At 35.2% G+C, this 24,890-nt stretch overlaps 1 protein-coding gene and 1 pseudogene across 1 annotated transcript; both read right to left on the bottom strand.

The window, feature by feature from the left end:
• Positions 1-876: 876 nt before the first annotated feature.
• On the bottom strand, positions 877-9,149 carry LOC148697504 (disease resistance protein RGA2-like; annotated as a pseudogene).
• Positions 9,150-11,311: 2,162 nt separating this feature from the next.
• LOC137722714 (DNA-binding protein S1FA) lies at positions 11,312-14,295 on the bottom strand. Its single transcript, XM_068461783.2, has 2 exons — positions 14,141-14,295; positions 11,312-11,835 (listed from the first exon to the last, which is right to left on the bottom strand). Exons 1-2 carry the CDS (start codon positions 14,174-14,176, stop codon positions 11,641-11,643), a joined length of 231 nt encoding a protein of 76 aa, XP_068317884.1. The 5' UTR covers positions 14,177-14,295; the 3' UTR covers positions 11,312-11,640.
• Between the last annotated feature and the right edge of the window lie 10,595 nt (positions 14,296-24,890).

Below are 24,890 nucleotides of genomic sequence, written 5' to 3'. Positions count from 1 at the left end.
ACCTTCCAAGCTAGCAATGATATTTGAAGCCCAAGCTGATGCTGATGCACTTCAAATTAAAAAGATGCCTCAGTTAGTACTTCTCATATGACTGAAGATCTAACAACTTGAAAAATTAATTAACCCAACCATATTCGAAAACGCTTAATAGTACCTTGATTAGAAGAGCGACTGACTTGAGTTGAATAATCTTCACAACATTACCGCACAATGTAAGATTACTGAATTTGGTTCCACTCAGGTTGAAAAATCTCGTCGCTGTTAGTATTCACGAACGTCAACTACAGATTTGAAGTACAAAAATATGTTAGAATAACTTTGAATTTTCATTAATTAAACATCACTAGGTTATGGGGAATGAAGCTCTCATGCGCATATCAAGTAATTAATTTAAGTGAAAAGCGTGCGAATAAAAAAGAATACATGACAAGAAATTGTTTTGAAGGGGAAGAAGAAGAAGAATGAATGAAAATCTTACTGTTGATGTTTGGAATAAGAGAAATCTTGGGCCATTCTAAGCCGCTCTCCTTGTTGCATCTCTCGCTTAGAAGGGGACAATGCCAAATGTCTAGCTTCTTCAATTTGGTGAGACATGACATAGCTTCAACCGATGGTAGATACATCAGATACCACCAAAGGAGTGTATTTCCAAATGTGTTAAGGAAGAGGTGTTGAACTGTTTCAGGCAGAGACTTGAGCTTAGGCCAACCCCCCAAGCTTAATGTTTTAAGTTGTGATACAACCTGAAAAGCAGGGAATGAATTGAGCTCCTCCGAAAACCCACCAATTTCTAATCTCTTGAGGCGAGTGAGGTTGTCTAAACTTGGAAGAGATTCTAGATTGTCACACATAGAAATGCACAAAGATTCTAGATTGTCACTCAAATGCACCCAGAGGCATGGAAGTGAGCTGCTGGCAATTCCTCAAGAACAGCTCCTGAAGGCGACCTCTCGTCACCCAAGAATAGATGGCCTTCAACCACACAGAAGATTCCAAGTCACTGTGTGGTTGAAGGCCATCTATTACATCCTCATCATTATTAGTGCTTGACTTGTCTGCCTCCCATACAAACCTTAACTTTTGAATCTTTGTCTTCTCTGCTAATCTTGCTTTCTTTGCTTCTTCATAATCTCTCACAAGCTCGAGATTATAAATCGATAGCTTGCCTTTCAAGTTCTCTAAGCCACCTAACTCCTCCACTCCACGACCTCTCTCCTTACCCACAATGAAAAAAGATAATGATCGGAGATTAGCCAATCTCCCCATCCCAACTGGAAATTTCATGCGATCCTGGTCAAAATAAAAATGCCTCAAGTTTACCAGATTTTGAATTTCCTCAGGAAACATTCAGATACCTCAAGTGTTTCAGCTTTCCAATTGAAATCGGCAATTTCTCCAGATCAGTTGCGTATAAATTTAAGACACGCAGACCTTCAAGGCATGATGAGATGTTACCAACAACTTCTCCATTCAAAAACACTGTTCGCAGTTTATGAATACTTTGTCTTGGAATGCTTTGTTGTGCTGAGGTAGAAATTTGCGCCATATGTGAAATCTCATTGGAGTCTCTGTTTTTTTATTTTAGTACATACTTTGCAAGATCATGCATAAGATTGTGCATCTTGAAATTGATAACACCATTATAGCCCTTTGTAACATCTTCAAAAAAAGAGTTCTCCAATGGAGTGTCAAAATATGTGTCTCCAATCTCTTCCAACTCCAGAAAATGAGAAGGTTGAAGCAATCTCTGAACCATCCAAAGTTCGATTAAGTCATCCTTTTCAATTTCAAAACCTTTCTCGGACATTGAGCAATATGCAAAACATTGTTTCAAGTATGGTGAATTCTACTATCAAAACTCAACTTCAAAACCGAAAAGTTTCTTTCTTCATCTTCTAGTAAATCCCATATTAGACTTTCTTGAATTGACCGCCATCCATCACTGGTTTTAGAATACATCATATTTCCCAAAACCTATTGATACACGATTTTGAATCTCTATTAAATGGTAGTAGAGTAAATTTAACAATAATAAGAGGGAAAAATAGCAAACTGTTGAAACTTATTGATGTAAAGCTTAGAGTTTTTTTTTTTTCCGTAACAAAATGTTTAGGGTAGAGGAGGTTTCACCATTTAAAATTTCATATCTTGTATTTTGTATTCATATTTATAGTTTTGACGCTTTCATATTTACTGCGTATAGATTTTTTTTTGATAAGTAAAATGACGAAAACATCCTTAATGGACTAAATGGGATTCTTCGTGGAAGTATTTGATCCTTTTGTGATTTTCCAAATTTCTTTACATATTTGGATAATACTCACCGATACGAATATGTGAGCGCAAGCGGAATGTAATTTGGAGTTATAACGAAAGAGTTATAAACGAACAAAATTGAGGGCAAAATGGTCATTTGACCATAAATCTAGAAGGCTCAACAAAAATCTGTGAAGCCACGTGTGTGGCTATGATGGAAAGGAAAGGAGAGAAAAGGGAGAGAAACAGACCGATCAGAGAAGAGAGGCAGGAGGGGAAAGGAGAGACCAAGTTGGGTCGTTTTGACCCGTTTGGGGATTCAAGAACCACCATTTTTAACACGACCTTATCTCCCTCATCCAACTTCCATTTTGGGTGATCTTGGTGTCCATGGAAATCTCGTGACGAGCCCAGCATCTTGGTGTTGTTAGATTTTCCATTTTCTCACTCAGTTTTCCAAGTTGAAGCCACAAAGTGGTGAGGGTTTTCGGCTAGTTTTCTCATTTTCCACTGATTACGACAACAATTACCATCAATCACCACCACCAATAGACTCCCTTAGACCCCAGGAACAAAGCCCAAGTAGTGGTGGAGGCGTCAGAGCGCATATGGAGTCAAATCGAAGCACACCAATTCCTAAGGTTTCCGGCGGTCCAAGGACGATTTCAGGTTTTTCTTGGCCGAATTGGACTTGGGCCTAGGTATGAAAATTACTCTCCTCATTAAGATCTACATGCCTGTAAAATTTTGTAATTTTTGGAAATAGTTGAATTTCCCGACGAGTCGAGGCGACTGGCCGCCGCATGGGTTGAGACCTCACCTGACCAGCCTAGGCTAATTTTGATGCCCCGATTCCATATTTGACATCCGTTTAGTGAAATTCCAAGGTTTTAATATAGTTTCGTAGTTGACCACCTAGTTGGCCGCCATGGGGTCATTATATGAATTGACGATCCGACAGTTGGATCGTCACCAAACTTTAATGCGATATAGCACGTAATATTTAAGGACATTAAGATCTGATGGATTGGGAATCCGACGTATGGATCTTGATGAATTGAAATTCTAAATTTGTAAAAGCAAACGTTGGCCGTTACTTAATTTTAGTGATTGGCGGAGATCTAACCGTCAGATCGTTATGAAATTATAATATGTTGTTCTATGAGCATAATGAGGACCTTAGGAAGTTTTGGATCCAAAATCCAATGTGCGGATCTTTCGGATCTAATTACATAGCGTTGTGAACCCCACTATTGGCTGAGAGTTGACTTTCGGTCAACATGTCTCGAATTGCTTAAAATACTACAATTGGTACTACTAGAGATTAAGTGAAGACTAGTGGGCCTACAGTGGTTAGTGAGTGACATTAATAAATGTGATATGGTTATTATACTGGTTTCGTATTTAATGTTTTTTGTGGATATCACTTGATTTTATAAATGTGATTTCTATTTGAAATGTGATTCGATTTGTGGATTGGAAATATTTATGAAATGTGATTTGATTTATATGATTGGTATGATGTGATGAAATGTGAGGGCTAGTAGTGGACCGTTAACCCATTGTCATAGGGTTTGTTGCTTCAAGCTTGTCTTATAACCTATTTCATTGTTTCATTTCTCGCTCCGTTGACCCGTTCTAAATTTAGTACTTGTTCTTCGTTTCATTTCGTTGAGCCTTTGCAAATTGAGCACTTGGTTCATGTTTTGTTTCTTTGAGCCGTTGATATGTTCTTTGGCCTTCTGCTCGGTTGCATTGAGTGATCCAAAACTGGGTTTTCGTTGGGGTTCCATTGAGTGGTCCAGAATCGTATCCTGCTTTAGATTTCGTTGAGTGGTTCGATATCCATTGTACTCCACGATTCCGTTGAGTCATTCAAAATCGTATCCACTCGGATTCCGTTGAGAGGTCCAGAATCCCTTATACTCCGCAATTCCGTTGAGTGGTTCGATATCCATTGTACTCTGCGATTCCGTTGAGTCGTTTGAAATTGTATCTACTCGGATTCCGTTGAGAGGTCTGGAATCCCTTCTACTCAGTGATTCCGTTGAGTGGTCCGAAATCGTATCCTGGTTTGGATTTCATTAAGTGGTCTGGAATCTTGTTTGGTATTTTGGTTCTGTTTAGTGGTCCAAAATCCCATTTGGTATTTTGGTTCCGTTGAGTGGTCCGAATCTCGATGTTGTTGGATTTCTTTGAGTGGTCCAAAATCCCCCCATTTGGTATTTTGGTTCCGTTGAGTTGTTCGGATCCCGATGTTGTTGGATTTCTTTGAGTGGTCCAAAATCCCCCCATTTGGTATTTTGGTTCCGTTGAGTTGTTCGGATCCCGATGTTGTTGGATTTCGTTGAGTGGTCCAAAATCCCATTTTTTCAAAGGTGTAGGCTTCGGCTGAACTGTGTCACTATAGCCCTACGTGTTAGTGCATTATTGGTGTTACTGATTGATGTGATTGTGGAATAATGTTGGAAAGTCTATGTGTGTGTGAATCGCATGATGACAATTGTTGTTTAGCTTATGGTTGATGTGTAGTATGGTACTTTATGTTTTCTGCTGGAAGTATTTTACAAATAGTTTAGAGTTTAACAAATGGTGAACTATGAACGGCTTGATCCCTAGTTAGGGTACGTAGGCAATCTAACGAGGAGGTTAGATGCAGCCATAAAGTATACGAAAATTACTACGAAATTCGAATATTAAGTTGTGCTTTGTACATATCCCAAAGGTGGGGTATGTTACATATACGGATACTTGATGATGTCACGTGTCGATTCTGGACGTATGTCGGGATTAGGGCATGACAAGAGGCTACCCGATTCCAGGGTCAAGGCATACCACAAAGCCTCTTTGAGGACTTATGGGGTCGTAGCCATTTTTTTGGTTTTTACATATTGCTTACCAAGATAGATTGCCAGTAACGGAACTCGAACCTAGGCCTTTAAAACAAGGGGTATTCAACTTGGTTATTAGGTTAAGTCTAGTATTATATTGTCTCAACTTTTATTTCTTTGACACTCATTTTACATTTTTTTTTAAAATATTAGAGATAAATTAAAATCTTCTAGGAATCCATGTGCAGAACATACGACCCTAAAACGACATATGAAACTTAACTAAAAGGCACAAAAACATAATTTAGATACAAGTCAAATTAATTTGTAATATACATACAATTTAGACACATTAATCTATGATAAAGGTTGATTATAAAAAAGAATCTTTCATATAGGTAGATAAATAAAATTAACCTGTGATAAATGTTGATTTAAAAAAAATTAAACTAAAATCTATAAATAAGGTTTATTGTTACATCCCTAGCTCGACTCTACCGTAGCATGATATTATCCGCTTTGGGTCCCGACCACACCCTCAGGGTTTTGTCTGGGAACTCACACGAGAACTTCCCAGTGGGTCATCCATCATGAGATTGCTCCAACCCAATCTCGCTTGACTTCGGAGTTCCGATGGACCCTGAAGCCAGTGAGCTCCCAAAAAGCCTCGTGCTAGATAGAGATGGAAATATACATATAAGGCTTACAAGATCCACTCCCCTGGGCGATGTGGGATGTTACATTTATAGCAGGAAGAAGAACAAAAAAAATAAATAATAATAATAATAATAATAATTAAAGAGATAATTAGAAAGAAACTTAATTTTTACAATAAATTTTATCATTAAAGAGAAAATTATTTATAATTAAATAATTCTAAACTTAAGGGATTCGACTTATTTTAATAAATTGAACTATTCTTAAGATTGGGTCAAAAAAATTGAACTATATCAAGTTTTCAATTAAAACAAGTAGTTAGCTATTTTAACAAACAACCCAACAAAATCTTGCTCCATGAGAATCTTTAAATGACTCTCTATAGTAACATAATGAATAGTCACTCTATAAACTTATAGACTTGGATAGATAATTTGACATTAGGCAACTATTCAAGAAATAATAAAACTCTCCAATTATTCAATCTCTCATCTTAAAGCTCTCTCTTGACAAACTAACAAAATATCAAAGGTTTGTTAAAATAGAGAGTTTTATTTGAGATGTTAAGATAAATTGACTTACTAAACTAATTTTTCAACACTATTGCTAGTTAATTTAGCAAAAAAATTTATTAGAAAGCCACAATAGTCAAAAGAAGTGTAGTGTGTGTGAGAGAGAAAAACTCTCCACCACACACAAGGGCCCAGAGAAGCGTAGGATGATGATGACTAGGGTTGGAAGAAATATCTACATGCATTGGTTATATAGTGTGAAGTGCTTGTGTGTAAAATAGTACACCAAGTAAGGGAACAACAAAACAATCTCTATATAAAGAGGTAGAGAGAGCAATGTAAAAGTTTGTAGAACCCTAGCTATGTACATAGCAACCATATGAAAGAGGAAGAACAAGAATTTTCTCTCATGTGATGTGACAAAGGTCTATATACCACACAGATCATCTAAAAGAATCAAGTTAGGATCTTCCCAAGAGGAAGCCAACTTTTGAGTTCTTATGTGTGAATGGTGGAGATAATATGTCTCTCCAATATTGAAATATAAATACAAAAAGTTGTGAGAGAGAAGCCAAGAGGCCCCTTGCATGAATCAAAATTTGTATAAAATTTCATTCTTTCTTCTCTTCCGTGTCCAAAAATTCAACACAAACATCTATTGGAAAATAATAATGATGATTGAAATGATACGTTCCCAAAAAAATGTAACCTAAGGCCTGCTAATTAGGGCTTATATTGGGGTTTAATTATGTGATATTATTCTTCTTACCAAGAAGGAAAATATATATTGTACAAAATTGATTTCCAAGGAAAGAAACATCAAATAACATCTATCCTAATTACATCCTGATTACAAGGACCTAAACAAGCAACTAAACTAATTACAAAGGTCAACTCTCCAACATTCCCGCCTCAAGTTGGTGCATAAATGTCATTCATGCCCAACTTGACGAGAAAGTTGTAAAACGCTTGACTTGCAATAGCTTTAGTTAAGATGTCCATTAATTGATCCTCTTACTTTACGAATGGAAATTGAATAATATTCTCATCCAACTTCTCCTTAATGAAGTGTTTGTCAACTTCCAACTATTTCGTGTGATCATGCTGGATTGGGTTGTATGAGATATCAATAGCTACTTTATTATCACAAAACAAATTGGAGGCCGACTTTGAAGGACACTCGAGCTCTGCGAGTAACCTCTGAAGCCATAATAGTTCACATACTCCTTTTGCCATACCCATATATTCTGCCTCTGTACTTGATAAAGCAACCACTTTCTGTTTCATACTATGCCAAGTCACTAAATTTCCCCTCACGAATGTAAAGTATCCAGATGTGAAATGTCGATCAGTAATGTTCCCTGCCCAATCTGTATCGGTATAACCTTTTATCCAGCAATGACCATTCTTGGAAAACATGATGCCTGTACTCGAGAAGGACTTTAGGTATCATAGGATGTGTTTAACCGCACCTATATGTGTAGCACTCGGGGACTGCATAAACTGACTAATAACATTTGCTGCATACACAATATCAGGCTTGGTGTGAGATAAATAAATTAACCTCCAAACTAACCTTTGATAACAATCTTTGTTAGTGGGAACTTGATCAGGGTGCACGGCAAAATGGTGATTTTGGACTATGGGGGTGTCAGCCGATTTACAATCAAGCATTCCGGTTTCGGCTAACAAGTCTAGAAAATATTTTCTCTGAGATAGAAATATACCTTGTTTACATCGAGCTACTTCTATCCCCAAGAAATATTTCAATCCACCAAAATCATTCATCTCGAACTCGGTTGCTAGGTAATCTTTCAGCCTTGAGATTTCCTTTTTATCATCACCTGTAACAATCATATCATCCACATAAATAATAAGTGCCATCAATTTACCCATTCAATGTTTCAAGAAAAGTATATAATCGAAATTGCTCATCCTGCACCCATACTTCCTCATAGCCGTCCAGGACCTACCAAACCATGCCCGAGGTGATTGCTTCAATCCATACAATACAATTTCTTATTCAACTTGCATACCACTCTAGGTTGTGAAACCAATGCATAATCAGGTGGAATATCCATATACACTTCTTCTTTAAGACTACCATGTAAGAAAACATTTTTCACATCAAATTGCTGGAATGGCCAATCCAAGTTAGCCACCAACGAAAGTAACATTCTTACCATATTAAACTTTGCTATCAGGGAAAATGTTTCTGTATAATCAACACCATGCATCTGAGTGTATCCCTTGGCCACCAATCGTGCTTTGTATCATTCAATGGACCCATTAGCTTTGTACTTGATGGTATACACCTATCGACATCCGACTCTCTTCTTTCCTCGGGGTAACGGAACTAAATATCATGTTTAATTTTTCTGAAGTGCGTCTATTTCTTCCTCCATTACCTTGGTCCATCGATTTTTGAAGTGCATCCATTTCTTTCCTCGGGATATTTGTTGTACAAAAGCTTTGTTGAGTTCTGATAATTTATGTGATGACACATAGTTGGCAATGGGGTATTTAGAGTTTTTCGTTGTGTCTAGTGAATATCGATTGGGTGGCTTTTCCTGGTTATGCCTGAAAGGTAACTGATAATTCAGAACATCAGATACATCAATAGGCATAGTAAAGGCTACCTCAGGAATATTCTCAGGAAGATGGTCATCTGGTGGTACTATATTTGGAGACAATGGGGAGTAGTCTCAGTAAAAGTCTTAAGATTGGCAAGTAGCAGCATTATTGTCGTGGGTGGGGACGGCATTTTCATCCTTGCTACTGGTTCCGTGGGCAACGATGCTGCTTCTATTGGCTGGTCTGGCAATGCAGCCAATACAGGGTCGGCTGCTAGCTCGGCTAGTAGTGGCACCGGAAGATTAGTGGTAGCATCCATGGTCCAATCTTGCTTGTTATGCAGTGTCTCCCCCCTAAAGAGTAGGGTTGGAAGAAGCTGAATAGTAATACACCTCGGACTCGGAAAAAGTTACATCCATGGTAGTATACATCTAACGAAAATGAGGGTGGTAGCAATGGTACCCTTTCTAATGTAATCCATACCCTATAAAAATACAATGAATAGCACATGGGTCAAGTTTCATCCGTTGAATTTTATGTAGATGAACAAATGCAACACATCCAAAAAATCGTGGTGGGAGCACCAAAACAGATGGTAAAGGCATGAATGTAGCAAGCACTTGTAAAGGTGTAAGAAAATCCAATACTCTGGATGGCATGTGATTGATAAGGTAAATGGCAATCTAAAGAGCAACATCCCAAGAGGAGCGAGTGAAGTATGGTGAGTCTTGGAACGATTTAAAGATTTCGTAACTAAGGTTTATATCGTGGACCTCCAAGATATTGCGATATCCTTAACGGTAAACACATAACCATTTGAGGACGTGTCTTGTGTGGGTTTGTTAAGTAACCAGTGTTAGCACAAAAACAAGGCAAGCATCATTCCGAGGATCAAGGGGTTTGGATCTGCTTGGATGCGTAGGGCCTTTCAGGGTAACATAAAAACTTCTTTAATGCCAATTCAGTGGCTACAGGTAGGCGCAATGCTGCATCATTACTAGTAGATCAGCATCAAAGGAGATGTCATGTCAAATGCAATGAGCTAAGTACAACAAAGCGCAAAGTTGAACTAAGATACAAAACTTTGGATTTCATAACCTTTTCAAGGTCTCATTTGCATTTAATGTATGGATAATCATACTGGTGGACTAAAACATCACTTGAACAATGCTCAAGTTTCATGTTAAGGCATTAACGAGTTTTCTCAAGATCCTTCATCTCAAATTCCATCTTCAGGTGCGAGGCAGTCTAACTCTTCTAGAGTCTTAGTGAGATTCATATCATTAAAATAAACTGCAACTCTAGCAATTTAGAATTTGACTTTTTAATTTAACACAGAAAGGCATAGTTTATTTATATTCCTGACTGATTAAGTAATCACTTAGACGTATATATCACATCCACCCGGATTGCTTTGATTCGTAAAGTGAACGCCTCATGAGAAGATGTTCCGTGGTCTGAAACTATTTGAACCAGTCCATGTAATTCTTTGGGAACTTACATGTAAATCTTCGTATCAATATCCCCATAGAGAAACGCTAACTACATTCATAATGCTACGATCAATCACATGCCTGTTTTTATCCGTATCAATATGTATAATCATTTTTGTATACTTTTTAGCAAAACTATTTTGTATAGTTTTTTAAAAGAAATAGTTTTGAACATGAACAATATCAACAAAATTACATATATGTCATTAGCCTGACTTATCATCGACTATCTTTGCATAATCAGTTTCAAATACATGTAGAATCAATTTGATATAATTTTTAGTAGAACCAATTTGTATAATTTTTAGCAAAACCAATTTCAACCCGAAAATGATATTTGAGTCATCATTCTCCACTCTTTCTGCATAAGAACCGACTTATTACCATAAAAAAATATTGCAAAAAGTTGAAACCAGCAATAATGGTGAGAACTGACCATTATTTGAAACTTTTTAAAGTTATTTAGCGCTTACAAACATATGTAAACTTGGACTTGAAAATCAAAGGAAAGCGAGAATTATGCTATTGTCAAGGCCGCATTCCACAAAAAAGACGAAAGAAGTAAAAGTCGTTGCCACTCTCTAATATAGGTAAACCGTATCATTGTGTGTGTGTGTGTATCACAAACTTTGTCAATTTTGTTTGTCTAATAATTCAGAACTACCATAGTGGGAATCCGGATCCTCGCCGGTTCCTTTTTGGGAGGATCCCGAAGATCCGTCAATCCTATCCGTTCATCGTATATCGTGCGATCAGAAATTGTTTTAAATATTTTTATTTAAAATTAAACTTAAACAGTACTTGATAAAAACTGACCGCAAAATGTACGATAAACAAACACGATTCACAAATCCTTAGGAACCTCACCAAAAGGATCTGGAGAGGATCTTGTTGGCCATAGTAACATGGTCACTTGGGTGTTAGGTCCTATTGTACAACCAAGCATTTGGTTGTTTCTTCCGGTGTCCCGGTTAACAGAAACAAACCATACAAACAAAAATAACTGACATTGTTTTGGTAACGGAATTCTTTCCAAGTTCTAACTATTCCATCAACAAAGTGAAGGCTCAGTACAAAAGGGAGATTAAAAAGATAAAGCTGTGTTTTAGTAACAGCATTCTCACTCCCTGGTCTCTACGATGATACCGGGTTAACTTGACTTCCCAAAGTTCCAACTAAATTTCAATCCCCTCGAGTATTAACGTAAATAAAGAAAAACCTTCTGAATCCTAAACACATAAGGTGCTTGGAAAAACATCTGAACACAACGCCTTACGACGTGACGGAGAGCTGCAAAAGAAATCAAGTCTTTCATATTTACTCTCCTGGAGCAGAGACGCCTTGCTTCAGCCTCTCCTTTTTCAGCTTCTTCTTAGACACTGGCTTCTTCTTCTTCGGGGGAAGAGTTCTCTGAGCGTACACGTAAAGTGCGTAGTTTCCTACCAGGAAAATCACCAGCAGCCCAACAACAACAATCAACACTATCATTCCAGGGTTCAACCCTTTTGCATCCTGCAAAATCACCACTGTAAATTAGATTTCCTCGCAGGCACAGACACACAAAAGGACAAGCTTAAGGGAAAATGTAGAGCACTACTGGAATCACCACTCAACAACAATCCCTAACTATCACACTAATTAATGTTCTTCATTCAACTGGATATTTAGACCTGCTTCCAAGTTCCACAACTATGTCCAATTGAATCGAATTGTTTCCCTGTTTTTAAAGAGTTTTTCTATTTAAACACCACACCGTTTTAGTTCACCCCAAAAAAATTTTAACACCATAATTTCCAATTTTGCCCTATTTCAAATTCGAGCCCACTACAGATATACAGAGGCAGGACTCCGATGGGCCTGGTTGCGGTCCTCCCTCCACTGCTGGTATTGGGAACACTCCCAGCATCGTACTTGCTTTTAATTTGTTTGACACTCATTTTGGTGTAAATCCATTGGTTAATTTTCTAAGGGTGTAAATCCATCACATAGTTTCTGGTCCTTTCTACATAAATTTCTGAGCTAAAAACATCTAATATGAGAGAATATGTTGGAAAAACACATCTGTACATAAGAAAGATTACAATAAGTGATAATAACGTTGGTGTGGCAGCAATTGGGAGAGAATGCTGGCCGGTGTGTAGGGTGTGGTGGGTTTTCTCTAAGTTTTTTCCTTTTCTTTATCAGCTGTTGCGGGTTGTGTTGTATTAATAAGGGTATTGGAAATTAAGTTGTCAAAAATTTTCCGGGTGAACTAAGACGGACTGTGGAGTTTAAATAGAAAAACACAATTTTAATTTGGGTGCATCCCACTCCCAGCACATAATGAACATATGGTTTTGGGAATTGAATTTGTGGCAGCAGCCTATAGGGTTTATCATTTTTATCATTTCTTTCCTAACAGAATGCGAGAGACCACTTTTTGATTTACCAGAAGCAGAAGATAAATTAGTAGCAGGTTATCAAACCAAACACTCAGGTACAAACATGACTTATTTTATTTCTATATAAGAACTAGTGAAAATCCCACTGGCTTAGTCCTGCTATTCCTTCAAATAAATAAAAACAAAGCAGTGTTTATAAGACTAATGACCATGATCTATCTGCTAGGACCCCGTATTTTTGTAAGGAACTCTATGTTCCTCACAAATCCTCTTTAAATGCACTATTATATTATGCCTAGAAACAAATTGAAAGTGATTTCTAGGGAAAAATTACAAGTGCGAATTTTATTTCACAGTTTCTTCACTAATAAACAAAACCCGAAAGCTTGTGTAAAGAAGGACGAAATGAGATTCAATCCCAATAGTCTTTAGACTTAAACTACAAGTCATCAATTGGAAGAATTATTGACAAGCATGCACACATGCACACATGCACCCAACCACCTAGAAACTTCGTTGTGAAAGAGAAAGCGACTCATAAAGGCCATGAAACATTAAAGGCCAATGGTAGAAACCCACTAGTTGAATAGACTGGTGACAGCCGTGAGACTCAAACTCATGGTTTGAGTTCAAACTTCAAATGGAGACCAATAACGCCAAACCCATTTCTATACGAATCGAAATATATGCTGGTTAGCCAAATATAAGTATTGCAGATCGACAATAGACCTATTACATTTTCATCAACGGACAAAAAACCCATTTCTATACGAATCGAAATATATACTCATGCACATCATTTCCACGTAATTACATGCATTTCAAGGTAAACAGGCTAGCATCATTCGCTAAGAAAGGCAAACATTTTACAATCAATCAATTTGATAAACCAACATAATTATGCAGAAAACCACCCGTGAGGATAACAATTCTGGGTAAAAGTTCCTTGTCATCTGAATCTCTTATCATGCATTGAACTCGCAGATACATACAAGAGCATGAGAACAAAAAATGCATCAACAAGGAAATCAATCAATCAATAAATTAACAAAACTCCAACAAAAATAAGGTGGCATTTGATTTGTCAGTTCTTAATTTACACCTAACACAACAAATCCAATAAAAACAGGCCTGTTTCATAATTCAGATTCAATCATGGAAAATGTCCAAAATCTGGGTTTCATCCCAGTTTTGGAATACCAATTTTCAGATCACGAAAATGTTTCATCAAGAAATGTAACTCTGTCTAATCAACCAACACACAAACCCCAGACATTTAATATGCCACAAAATTGAAGCATGCATGCATAAGTTTCGCTTAGCAGGACCTCAAAACAGCTGAAAAACGAGAAATCTAAATCCCAATTCCAGAAATAGAAAATCCAAGATGGCTGATTAAATTGCAGGAGATAATTGGGGTTTCTGAGAAATCATACCGAAGGAGGGACCTTGTCCTCGAACTGGTCAGCCATTGCCGTCCTGCCGCTCTGAGCCTGAGAGACTTTGAGAGATCCGGCTCACCGTATCAACTGTGGACCAGAGAGGGAAAGAGGGGTTCCAGAAGAAGTAAATACGAAAGGTGAGATCTGATAAGGCATGTAATTGGAAAAATTAGGTGTTTGGACCAATCAGCTACGGCCACTTGGATTGACTTGTCACTGTGATTGCTAATTTGCGTTCTAGCATAATATTGTCATGTCAAACACAATATATCAAAATATTTTTTTTTTTTTAGCAAAAAAATATTAACAACGCTAAGAGAACAAGAGATAGTTGATGTTGTCAATTGAATATAAATGTTAAATCTTTTTATTTTTTAATAAATATGTCAAATATTTATTTTATTATATATTGGACCCTATAGTTACATTATCTATTAAAAAACTATTAAAATTGATTTTAGTTTTTTTTTTTTGTCTTCAATTGGCTGTCAGTAGGATTTATGCATTAAAAAATTAAATTATATTTGACTTCTTTTTTATTTGCTGTAAAAAAAATAAAAAAATAAAGAGTCAAAAGACACAACTACCGCATTATATATCACATAATCACATCTGAATGTCTTATATTCAATTTTGGGGTTAAATGGGCTTTTATTGAAGAAGGCCTATAAATTCTCTCCTGAATGGACTTGGGCTTTTATTGATTTGTTAAAAAATGCCTATAAATTCTCTCCCGAACCTTTGGTTTTTTTTATTTTTTTATTTTTTTATTTTTATTTTTTTTGGAGTAAACTATAACAAAGAGTCTTTAACTTTAATCAAATTGGAATAATAATCCTTCAACTAAAAATCAATTATCATTGGTCCCTCAACTCATCAAAATGTGTAGCTATGATCATTTTTGTCAACTTCGTAAAAATGTTGTCAAAATGAGTTATGTTGGAATGACCATTGCTATAGTTGGGTTAAAGTTGAGGAATCATTGCTCCAATTGGATTAAAGTTGAGAGACCATTTCTCCAGTTAAATAAAAGTTGAGGGACCAATGGTAATGGATTTTCAGTTGAGGAATTATAGTTGCACGTTTTGATAAATTAAGGAATCATTGTTACAATTTACTCTTATTTTTGTGTGTAAATCATATTGTCTCACTTAACATCTTAAAATCATAAATATCTGTCACATGACTGATATCACTCGATTTCATCAACTCCATTACTAAAACTTTTATAACATGATTACTTATCATAAATCTGTAAAGCAAGGATAAGAGAAATAACGAATGAGAATCAAATCAACTACCCTTACTGAATCTCACATTACTTTGATTTAGAGAGTTTTTTTTTTTTTTTTTTTTTTTTTTTTTTTTTTTTTTTTTAAGGGGGACAACTAGTGGTAAGTCACTACTATCCACTCATTTTGGGGATTAGGAAGACTCACCAAAGTATTTCAGCCTTCCGTGATCACAAGTCTAGCTTCCAGCCCAACAATGGTTTCGAACTTGAGACCTCCCGTTTTTAATTTGAAGGAAATTCGGCAATCCGTTCTTTACCACTAGACCATCAGCTTGTAGTTAATTTAGAGTATTTAATTAGTGATCTTCAAGATAAGACGCTTATTTTTATTTTTAGTTCCTTAAGTTTTAATAGATATGTAAAAGTCGAGAATCACAACAATTCCTGACAAGTAAAACATGTCGTTACTACTGAACCTTACTTCCACTCCAAAACCTAGCCGATCCGAAACCATTGAATTTGCTTCGACAATTGATACCATGTTAGATAGCGGTTGAGGATTTTATTTTATTATTATTTTTCTTTTTTTTTTTTTCCAGAAAGGGGCTTCGGATTAAAGGTTTGACTCGGATACTTACAGAGTTTGGGTGAACAAATATCAGAAAATAGGATTTTTTTTTAAATTTTTTATTTTATGGATTAGTGAGATAAATTAATAGGTATTTACAGAGTTTTGGTGGTGAATTTGATTTGGATTAATTAATATTATTATTTTGATCGTCGGATAAATTTAGTCGTTGAATCATTTTTATTAACGTTAAAATTAATTAAATTGAATCTGAGTCGTGTGATTGAAAAGAAATGTAATTGGGCGTGCCATACAGAAATAACCTACGAGGTGCAACAACCATTAGATGCTACCAGCACTAATCCGGGCCATAAAAAGTTGCTTTCTATGCGCTCGCCCGCAGACAATCTGTTGAGTTGGGGCCCTTGGCCCACTTCATACCTTATCCATCCGGTGGGACAGCTAACCCAAAGTCTCCCCCCAAAACCCAAAATTTTCACCCCCAAAATACATTCCTTAGAGAAGTTTTGGGCCCAAATATTCGGTTTTTTTTTTTTTTTTTTGTTTCTTCCCTCCCCTTGGAGCCCCTTGGAGAGAGCTTGAACAATCTCAACAATTCACACAATGTATGTACAAGCATCAAAAGTGATTACACGAAATCAAACATCTTTAACTTGAAAATGGAGAAAGGTCTGTAAATAGAATAAAACACACAATGGTTTGTTATTTTTACATTTATTGAAAAATAAGAAGTTTATAACACATTACATGTACCACTCACCTCGAAATTCAGAACCTCGACAAAACAAGTCCACTAATAATCTCAACACATCTCTAACCTAAACTCTCTATCTTTAATCTATATATAGATATAATATAAGTGTGTGTGTGTGTGTGTGTGTGTGTGTGTGTATTCCCACGTTAATTGCAACATTTGCATGCTGCCTTTTGTATGCTGTATACAATAGAACTCTACTACTATTTATAGTGCCAAAAGCCGGCAAATTGAGTTGTTCTCATTGGGTACATATCTGGCCTCAATTTGCATGGTATGAGAGATTTTTCAAGGTGACAGTCACACGAGGTGGTACATCACGTGTTATTATACAAATGGTGGGATATATGTTAAAAAATTAATAACTTAAAAAATAAATTTCCCACCACTTACCTAAAAATATGTGGTGTACTATTCGTGTTCTCGTCACAATTAAAAATTTCTCATGGTATAAGTCGCTCAATTAATCAACACCTCATGCTAAATATACGGATCACGTCAGCTTGCATGTAATATTTATGCCACATCAACTCATAGACTCACCATCTCTTGATTTTTAGGTTTATTGGTTGGCCGCCTCCTTCTAAGCACCATTCCACGCCAACCTTCTAGGGTTTATTAGTCATCATGCCAGTTGTTCATAGCCTCCCATGGTCATCTTTATAGAGTGCTAGAAAACAAATACAAGAAAACAAATACATAAAAGCAAATGAATTTCAACACAGTTAACCTCCACAGCAAAGAAAGAAAAAACCAAATTTAAAGAAAAGATTTATCTAAAAACACCAAAATGCGGAAAAATAAGCTTAAAAAAAAAAAAGAGAACCACAAACTATATTGCTAAAGTAGAATCACACAGAAACACAACAACACAATAGGCAGGAAAAATTAACAATGACATTTCCCGAAAATAAAAAGGCAACCAAATACACCCACAAATACCATTTAATTATATCTAGCATTTTCAAATGTTTCAATAAAGTGTCTGAGTTGCGAAAGGACTTCAGTGCTTGCAAGTTAAAATTCTTAAATTTTGACATACCATTATAAGACCTGATTTGGTACTGAGGTGATTCTGAAAAAAACTGGTATAAAAAAAAAGCTATGAGCTGTTTTTGTGTTTGGTAAACATTCAGCTTCAGCTTTTTTTCATAGTTTTAGGTAAAAAAAGCCAAAAACAAGAAGCTGCAAAACCCAGCTTTGAAAAACTGGTTTTTTTTTTCACATCTGTTTTACATAAAAGTTTACTAAACATTATAATACTGCTTTTTTTTTCAAAAGCACTTTTACAAAAAAGTTTACCAAACCAGCCCTAATTGTCTCTAATTTCTATAATAATCAGTCAAAACCAAATTGGGTACATGACTTAAGAAAGAATACACCCAAGGTCAATACATTGTTGTAACACGTTGTAACCATCAGTGTATGTATACAGATAGACACATCTGACATGGGAAAAAACCAAAAAAAGAAATCAGTAAAAAAAAAAACTTACTTTGAAAATATAGGAGAATAAATACATAAAAGCAAATGAGTTCCAACACACTCAACCTCTACAGCAAAGGAAAACCAAATTTATAGAAAGAGTAAACTGTCGATTTACCCCCTGAACTTTTACTTAGCTTTCGATTTCTCCCTAAATTTTTTTATAAAATTAAGGACTCAAACTAATTTTTTAGCCGATTTGCCCCCTACCGTTAGTTTTTTATATATTTCATCCATACTTCTATTAGGTGAGACCATGTGCACAACATGTGAGGGTAGTTAAGTCATTTCACTCTTAAAAATAATTAAAAAACTGAAAGAAAAAAAAAAACAAAACAAAACAAAACAAAACTTTCTCTCTATTTTTTCCCGCTAATTCCTATAGTCAATTTTATTTTTCCCTCTCATTCATATGCATGAGAAATGACATATGATGTTATTGTCTTCATAAGTTGCTAAGTTAGTCTTTTTCTTGAAGCATGTACCACCATTTTTATTTTCTCTAACAAATTAATAATTTGACAAATGCTCATGGTGTGATTGTCTCCAAAACAGTGCATTAATATAAGACATGTTCATAATACTCATAAAAAAATGCTCAAGATAATTACATATTTTTCATAATGTCATAATAATCCCAATATAATTCCACAAAATGATCCTTAAGAAGTTGGAAAACATAACACCCTCAACCTTACTCAGTCATCAGTTGTGAAAATAGGTTTAGGTACAAGATTCCAACCAAACGAGGAAGGCCATGTAAAGTGTAGTTGATCTCCACGTGTCATGTCCGTTTTGAGCAGAATGTTTATACTCTTGTTTTGATAACTAAAACCTTATTTTACTTGTGTTTGGTTAAGTGGAATGCCCATATTTTGTAATCGAGATTCTATGAGTTATATACCTTATGGATGGTAAAATCTCTTATATTTTCCAACTTCTTAAGGATCATTTTTTGGAATTGTATTGAGATTATTATGACATTATGAAAAGTATGTAATTATCTTGAGCATTTTTTATGAGTATTATAAACATGTTTCTTATATTAATGCACTGCTTTAGAGACAATAACACCATGAGTATTTGTCAAATTATTAATTTGTTAGAGAAAATAAAAATGGTAGTACATGCTTCAAGAAAAAGACTAACTTAGCTACTTATGAAGACAATAACACCATACGTCATTTCTCATGCATATGAATGAGAGGGAAAAATAAAATTGACGATAGGAATTAGCAAGAAAAAATAGGGGGAAGGTTTTGTTTTTTTAATTTATATTCAGTTTTTTAATCATTTTTAAGAGTGAAATGACTTAACTTCCCTCACATGTTGCGCACATGGTCTCATTGAACATAAATATGGATGGAATATATGAAAAACTAATGGTAGGGGGCAAATCGGCTAAAAAAATTAGTTTGAGTCCTTAATTTTCCAATCAAAAAGTTCAGGGGGGAAATCAAAAGTTAGGTGAAAGTTCAGAGGGTAAATCGACAGTTTACTCTTTATAGAAAATGTTCATCTAAGAACATAAAATGTGGAAAAATAAGGCAACAAAAGGAGAACCCCAAACCATATACCTGAAGCACAACCACACCGAAAACAAAAATACGGCAACTGGAAAAATCAACAGCTTCGTTTCCTGAAAATAAAAAAGCAACCAAATCATATACCCATAAACACTATTTAATTATAGGAGTAGGATTCTCTCCCCTTCTATTCTCATCTTCTTCACTCCTCTTCTCTCACATATTGTTTTTTGTCTTATTGTCTTTATAAAAAAAATCAATATAAGATGTTGACGTGACTAAACTGTAACCGTTCAAATAGGATAAAAATGAAGAGAAAAAAGATTATGAGAGAAGAGAATCATCTTCCTTAATTATATCCAGCACAACGAAACCAACACAGAAAACGAAAACCATTATTTTACATCGAGTAGGCGCTATCTAATTTTTAGCAGTCATAGAAGCAACATCAAAGTACATGCACTGAGAGACTACACATTCGTTGTTTCTCCTGTTAAACACAACCATCAACATGCATAATTTAAAAAAAAAAAAAAGAAAAATACAGATGGATCTCTAACATGAGGCACACAGACATAAATTAGAATCAACCGGTATTAACACGGAGGTATTAAAAAACACAGCATCATAAAAAATCGTAATCAAATCAGCTAACAACAAACAAACCGCTGATCTGGTTTTGCTCTGATTCTTGTTATTTAACGTGGTGTATTTCTAGGTTTTAGCCAAAAATCATCTTTGATGGGCTGAAAACACTAAGCTTTTCCAAATCTCCATAAGAGTGCAACCTCATACAACAACATTGCAGCCCTAGCCATTCAATGGTTGTAGTATCACCTAAACTCTTTATTTCATTGTGATTAATTTGAACAAACATTTATCATATTGTTGTCAATGAAAGAGAAAGAAAAATGACATACCTGAAGCACAACCAGCGTGAAAACGCCAACACAACAGCTGGGAAAAACGAACAACAACGTTTCGTAAAAACACAAAACACAACCAAATCATACACCCATAATCACAACCACAACACACACACAAAAAAATGCAAAGCACCGTTTGTTAAAAATAAAATTAGAATAAAATCACACAGTCACACTCAGAACCCCAACACAGAGAGAAAACCCTAGCATTCTATAAGCCTCACCCCCAAAAAAAATCCAAAGGAAACAGTTAACTCTAAACCTCCAAAATTAGCTAAACCCAAATTCAAACAGAAGACCTAACTCTAAATACAAAATAAACAAAAAAGGTGGCAAAAAAGGGCAACCAATAAGATACACAATTAACCACAAAACGGCAAGACTTAAAACGCCAAGAAGCCGAGGTGCGATGTGCATGAGCAAAGATGAGAAGACGAAGACAGAAAACTAAAAACGAAACAAAAAGTGGTGAAAGAGAAGCTGCAAAACGAAAGGTAAAAGTGAACAAAGAAATGAGTGAAAATGAAACCAATAGGGAAAAACACTCTCAATAGAAACACCGCCGATGATCAAACCAGAGGTGGAGCAATGAGAGACGCGCGAGAAGCAAGGGCAAAACGGCCACTTCACTGGCAAAGCAGAGGAAAAAAAAAAAAAAAACCCGAAGACCATCTTAGGGGGGGGGGGGGGGGGGATTATCGTACCCTCACTGTCCATGAACAGTGCACTTGAGTTTGGGGTTTTAGTATAGGTATACAATGTATACAAAAAACAAAATAATAAATATGTATATTTAAAATATGCCTCCTCACACTGCCACAGGCCCACAAACCCACTTGGCATTTTGATTTAGCAGTCTTCTTATTTAGACATTTTTATTTTGACTTCTTCAGCTCTTCTTTTTATCACACAATGTTGTATGATAATATGAACTGTTTATATTCTAGGTTATTATTAAAATATCATCTTTGCACACAAAAAAATAACTAAATTCAAAATTGTATGGTCTATTAACACTCAGGAGGTTAATACAAGATTAGTATCGTCACCCCTTAGAAGGCTCAGGATATAAAGCTATAATTGACAACAAGATTTAAGTGGGTCACCCTTAAAAATGGACTACATCCACCGTGGTGGTTTGATATATATTGATGTGGATTACAATAGCTCTTTAAAAGTGTACTGTAATTTAACTCTCTTTGATCTGACCACTTATAAGGGTGTGATCGACCCTTTTATGTAGGCACTAAGTGAGCCCTACAAGTATTGTGCTCTTAATTCTCTCACCGTCTTATCATTTAATGGGCCAAACACGTAGATATGACTTATAAGCTATTCCTCTATCCTCAATTACCCACTCAACATGTGGAGAAGAAGTGACATTTACACAGAATTACTTGCATGATTTCTCGGATCGATGTGTCACGAGCGCATTTCTCGTTAGAAAGTGGTTGAAATGCACTCTATCCTAGCTAGGTCTAACAATATTTATGTCACTTCATAAACTTCTTTTCTTGTTGATGGCCAACATATAAGTGCTGACATCTGGACAAACCTATCCTTGGAGCTTCGTGCTAGAGAGTTGTTAGGTCTACCAATTGGCTTTAGCAGTCGAAAAGTAATTTAAGTTATGTGCTTGTCTCTTCTTGTCAGTGAAATCCAAGGTTATGAGAGGTGGTTGATGGTAGTCGTCTTTTGTTCTTGATGTGGTGCTTTGTCATCTGAATTCCTTGGGTTGGTTTGCTTGATTTTCTTATCTTTTGGTGGTCTCTCTCCAAGCTCATCTATTGGGCTAAAAAACAACTACACATTATTTTAATGGGTCTAAAAGAATCATGCGTTAACATAATCTTTTAACATTAATCAATAAACAGACGAACCATGTTTTCACTTAAACACCGAAATCTTAACAATGCTAATTTAACGGTTAAACAACTTTATATTTGGTTGATTTTTTTAGAATTGATCTTTAAAGGGTGGCCTAAAAATTAGACAAATCTAATCATCAAACAACATTGCAAAACAAAAACGAAAACCAATAAGCTAAAACAAGAAAATTTCAGTGTGAAGGTTGCAACAGCCTTCTTAAATATGCAAGAATGAAATCAATGTACCTAAATAAGCAGTATACATGTATTTTAGTTCAACATTTTCAGTGCTGACAAGATTCTAAATTACACATGTCAATTAACCTTATATAGGGTACCCGTCCAAAAGAAAATGGTCGTATATAGTCGGTACAAGGCATGCTTCACCATATCTGAGATTTTGAGCTTTCTGAAGAAAAAACAGTTGGGTAATTTATTTATCTCTTATCCAGTTTCTTAGGTTTTGGCATTGCTCTCTGTTTTCAGTAAATTCACAACAAAAAATAGAAAACAACGAGTTGGGCAAATTGTTTTATTTATTTTTATCACAAAGAGGTACAAATGTGAATAATAATTAAAGAAAAAAAAGAAAAAAAAGAAAAAAAAAAAAAGGATATCTGCGCTTTCTGCATTAAAAGGATGCATTAACGTTATTAGTCACTTTCATATGTTCAGGCCAAAATATAAAAATAAATAAATTGAAAAGTATATATATATTCTGTAAATTTGTACATTACTCTGACAAGGATGAGCTGTATCTGGGCCGCATGAGCAAGAAGCATAACGTCGACCGGAGAAATTGACAGGTAATGAAATTTGTGTTATTTTAGATACTAGAAAGTTAAAACAAGAAAATGCTATTTAATTATGAAGTGATTGGAGAATCGGTAACTCACGGGTTAAGAGATTATTTGCTGGTGCCAATATCCTGAAAGTTGATGTTTTAGGCTTTTCAAGTTATTTTGATTAACATTTCTTTTGTTCAACGTGTTAGTTTTGGACCTGTAATATAAAAATTCGAAGAAAAATATGAGATCACAAGACTCGTTTGACAAGCAACAAGCTCAATTGAAATTTGGACGAACTATGTCGTTTAATGTGTTTAATTTGGATTTTAATATTATACATATTTTTACTATTTTATTATTTGTTTAATTTATCTCGTATTTGGAGCTAGGGTTTGCTAAGACTATTTAATCAACTTTTTAGGTGTAGTCCTTGTTCCACTTTGTTCTCTTGTGAATTTTCAATTTGATTTTGAGGCACTAAACTTCAATTCATGCCAGTTATGTTCTGCTATTGGTTTTGTCGGTTATTCTGTCAAACTGATCGACATCTCGTTTATTTTGTATAGTATCGGCCCTTAAATCTGTTTGCATATGTGTTAAGTTTGATTTTTCTAACTTTAAGGGGTGTATTCAATTGAGAATTTGAGTGACTTTAATGGATTTATGAATTCATGGCTCTCCAATTCTCTCTAATTCCTCAACTTTATCAAATTCTTTAAAATCAATTTCTAATTGAATACACTGTTATAAACTTCTTTAAAATCCTAATTGAATACACCAAGATTTCGAAGGATTTTAATAAACTATCTTAAAATTCTAATTGAATACACCTTGAATTTTAGAGAATCATTATCAAAAGTTTAAGTACTTAATAATTATATTCTCGTTTTCGTAGCATTTTGTTGACTTATGTATTAAAAGTCTGACCTTGTGCTTTACATACGTGATAAAAATTTATTGAAAGTTATAATAGAATTGACGGTTGAGAGGTATTGACATGAATTGAAAGTTAAGGGAACTCAAAACTAACAACTATGCCTTCTTGTAATGAATTAAAAATTGACGGTTGAGAAGTATTGACATGAACTGAAAATTAAAATTTAAAGGGTTCAAAGTTAAGCTGAAAGTTGAGAGAGCAAAGTCTAAAATTCAAGGGCATTTCTTAATGCTAGAAATTTATGTTTTACTTTATCAATTAACCATAACCAAAAGCTTGGGGGAAAGTAAAAGTGGTAAAATATACTTTACCTAATAAGATCAGATGCCTCCGTGATTACATTTCAAAGATAAGCATCTTGTATTGAAGAACCCAATAACAACACTAATTTTAGAAACATTATAAAGGAAACGCAAAGCTCAAAGTTCGGGAAGAAAGCAAAAGAGAAAATTCAAAAAAAGTACCTTTGAAGATTTTCCGACTTGAGGTTATGAATATGTCTTGACGCTGGTGCTAAAAGTAACTAATTTCGCCTTAAACTTTAGTTACCATAAACAAAAAGGAAAAATAGTCTATTTAATAATCATTATGCAATTGTTTTTCATGGTATGCATAAAATTGAGTGGTATTAAAAATA

Source organism: Pyrus communis, chromosome 4, assembly GCF_041283825.1.
Source record: "Pyrus communis isolate YQ-2024b chromosome 4, ASM4128382v1, whole genome shotgun sequence".
Classification (NCBI taxonomy): Eukaryota; Viridiplantae; Streptophyta; class Magnoliopsida; order Rosales; family Rosaceae; genus Pyrus; species Pyrus communis.
Note: the sequence above shows the minus strand (reverse complement) of the source record. Positions and strands in the feature narration are given on the sequence as shown.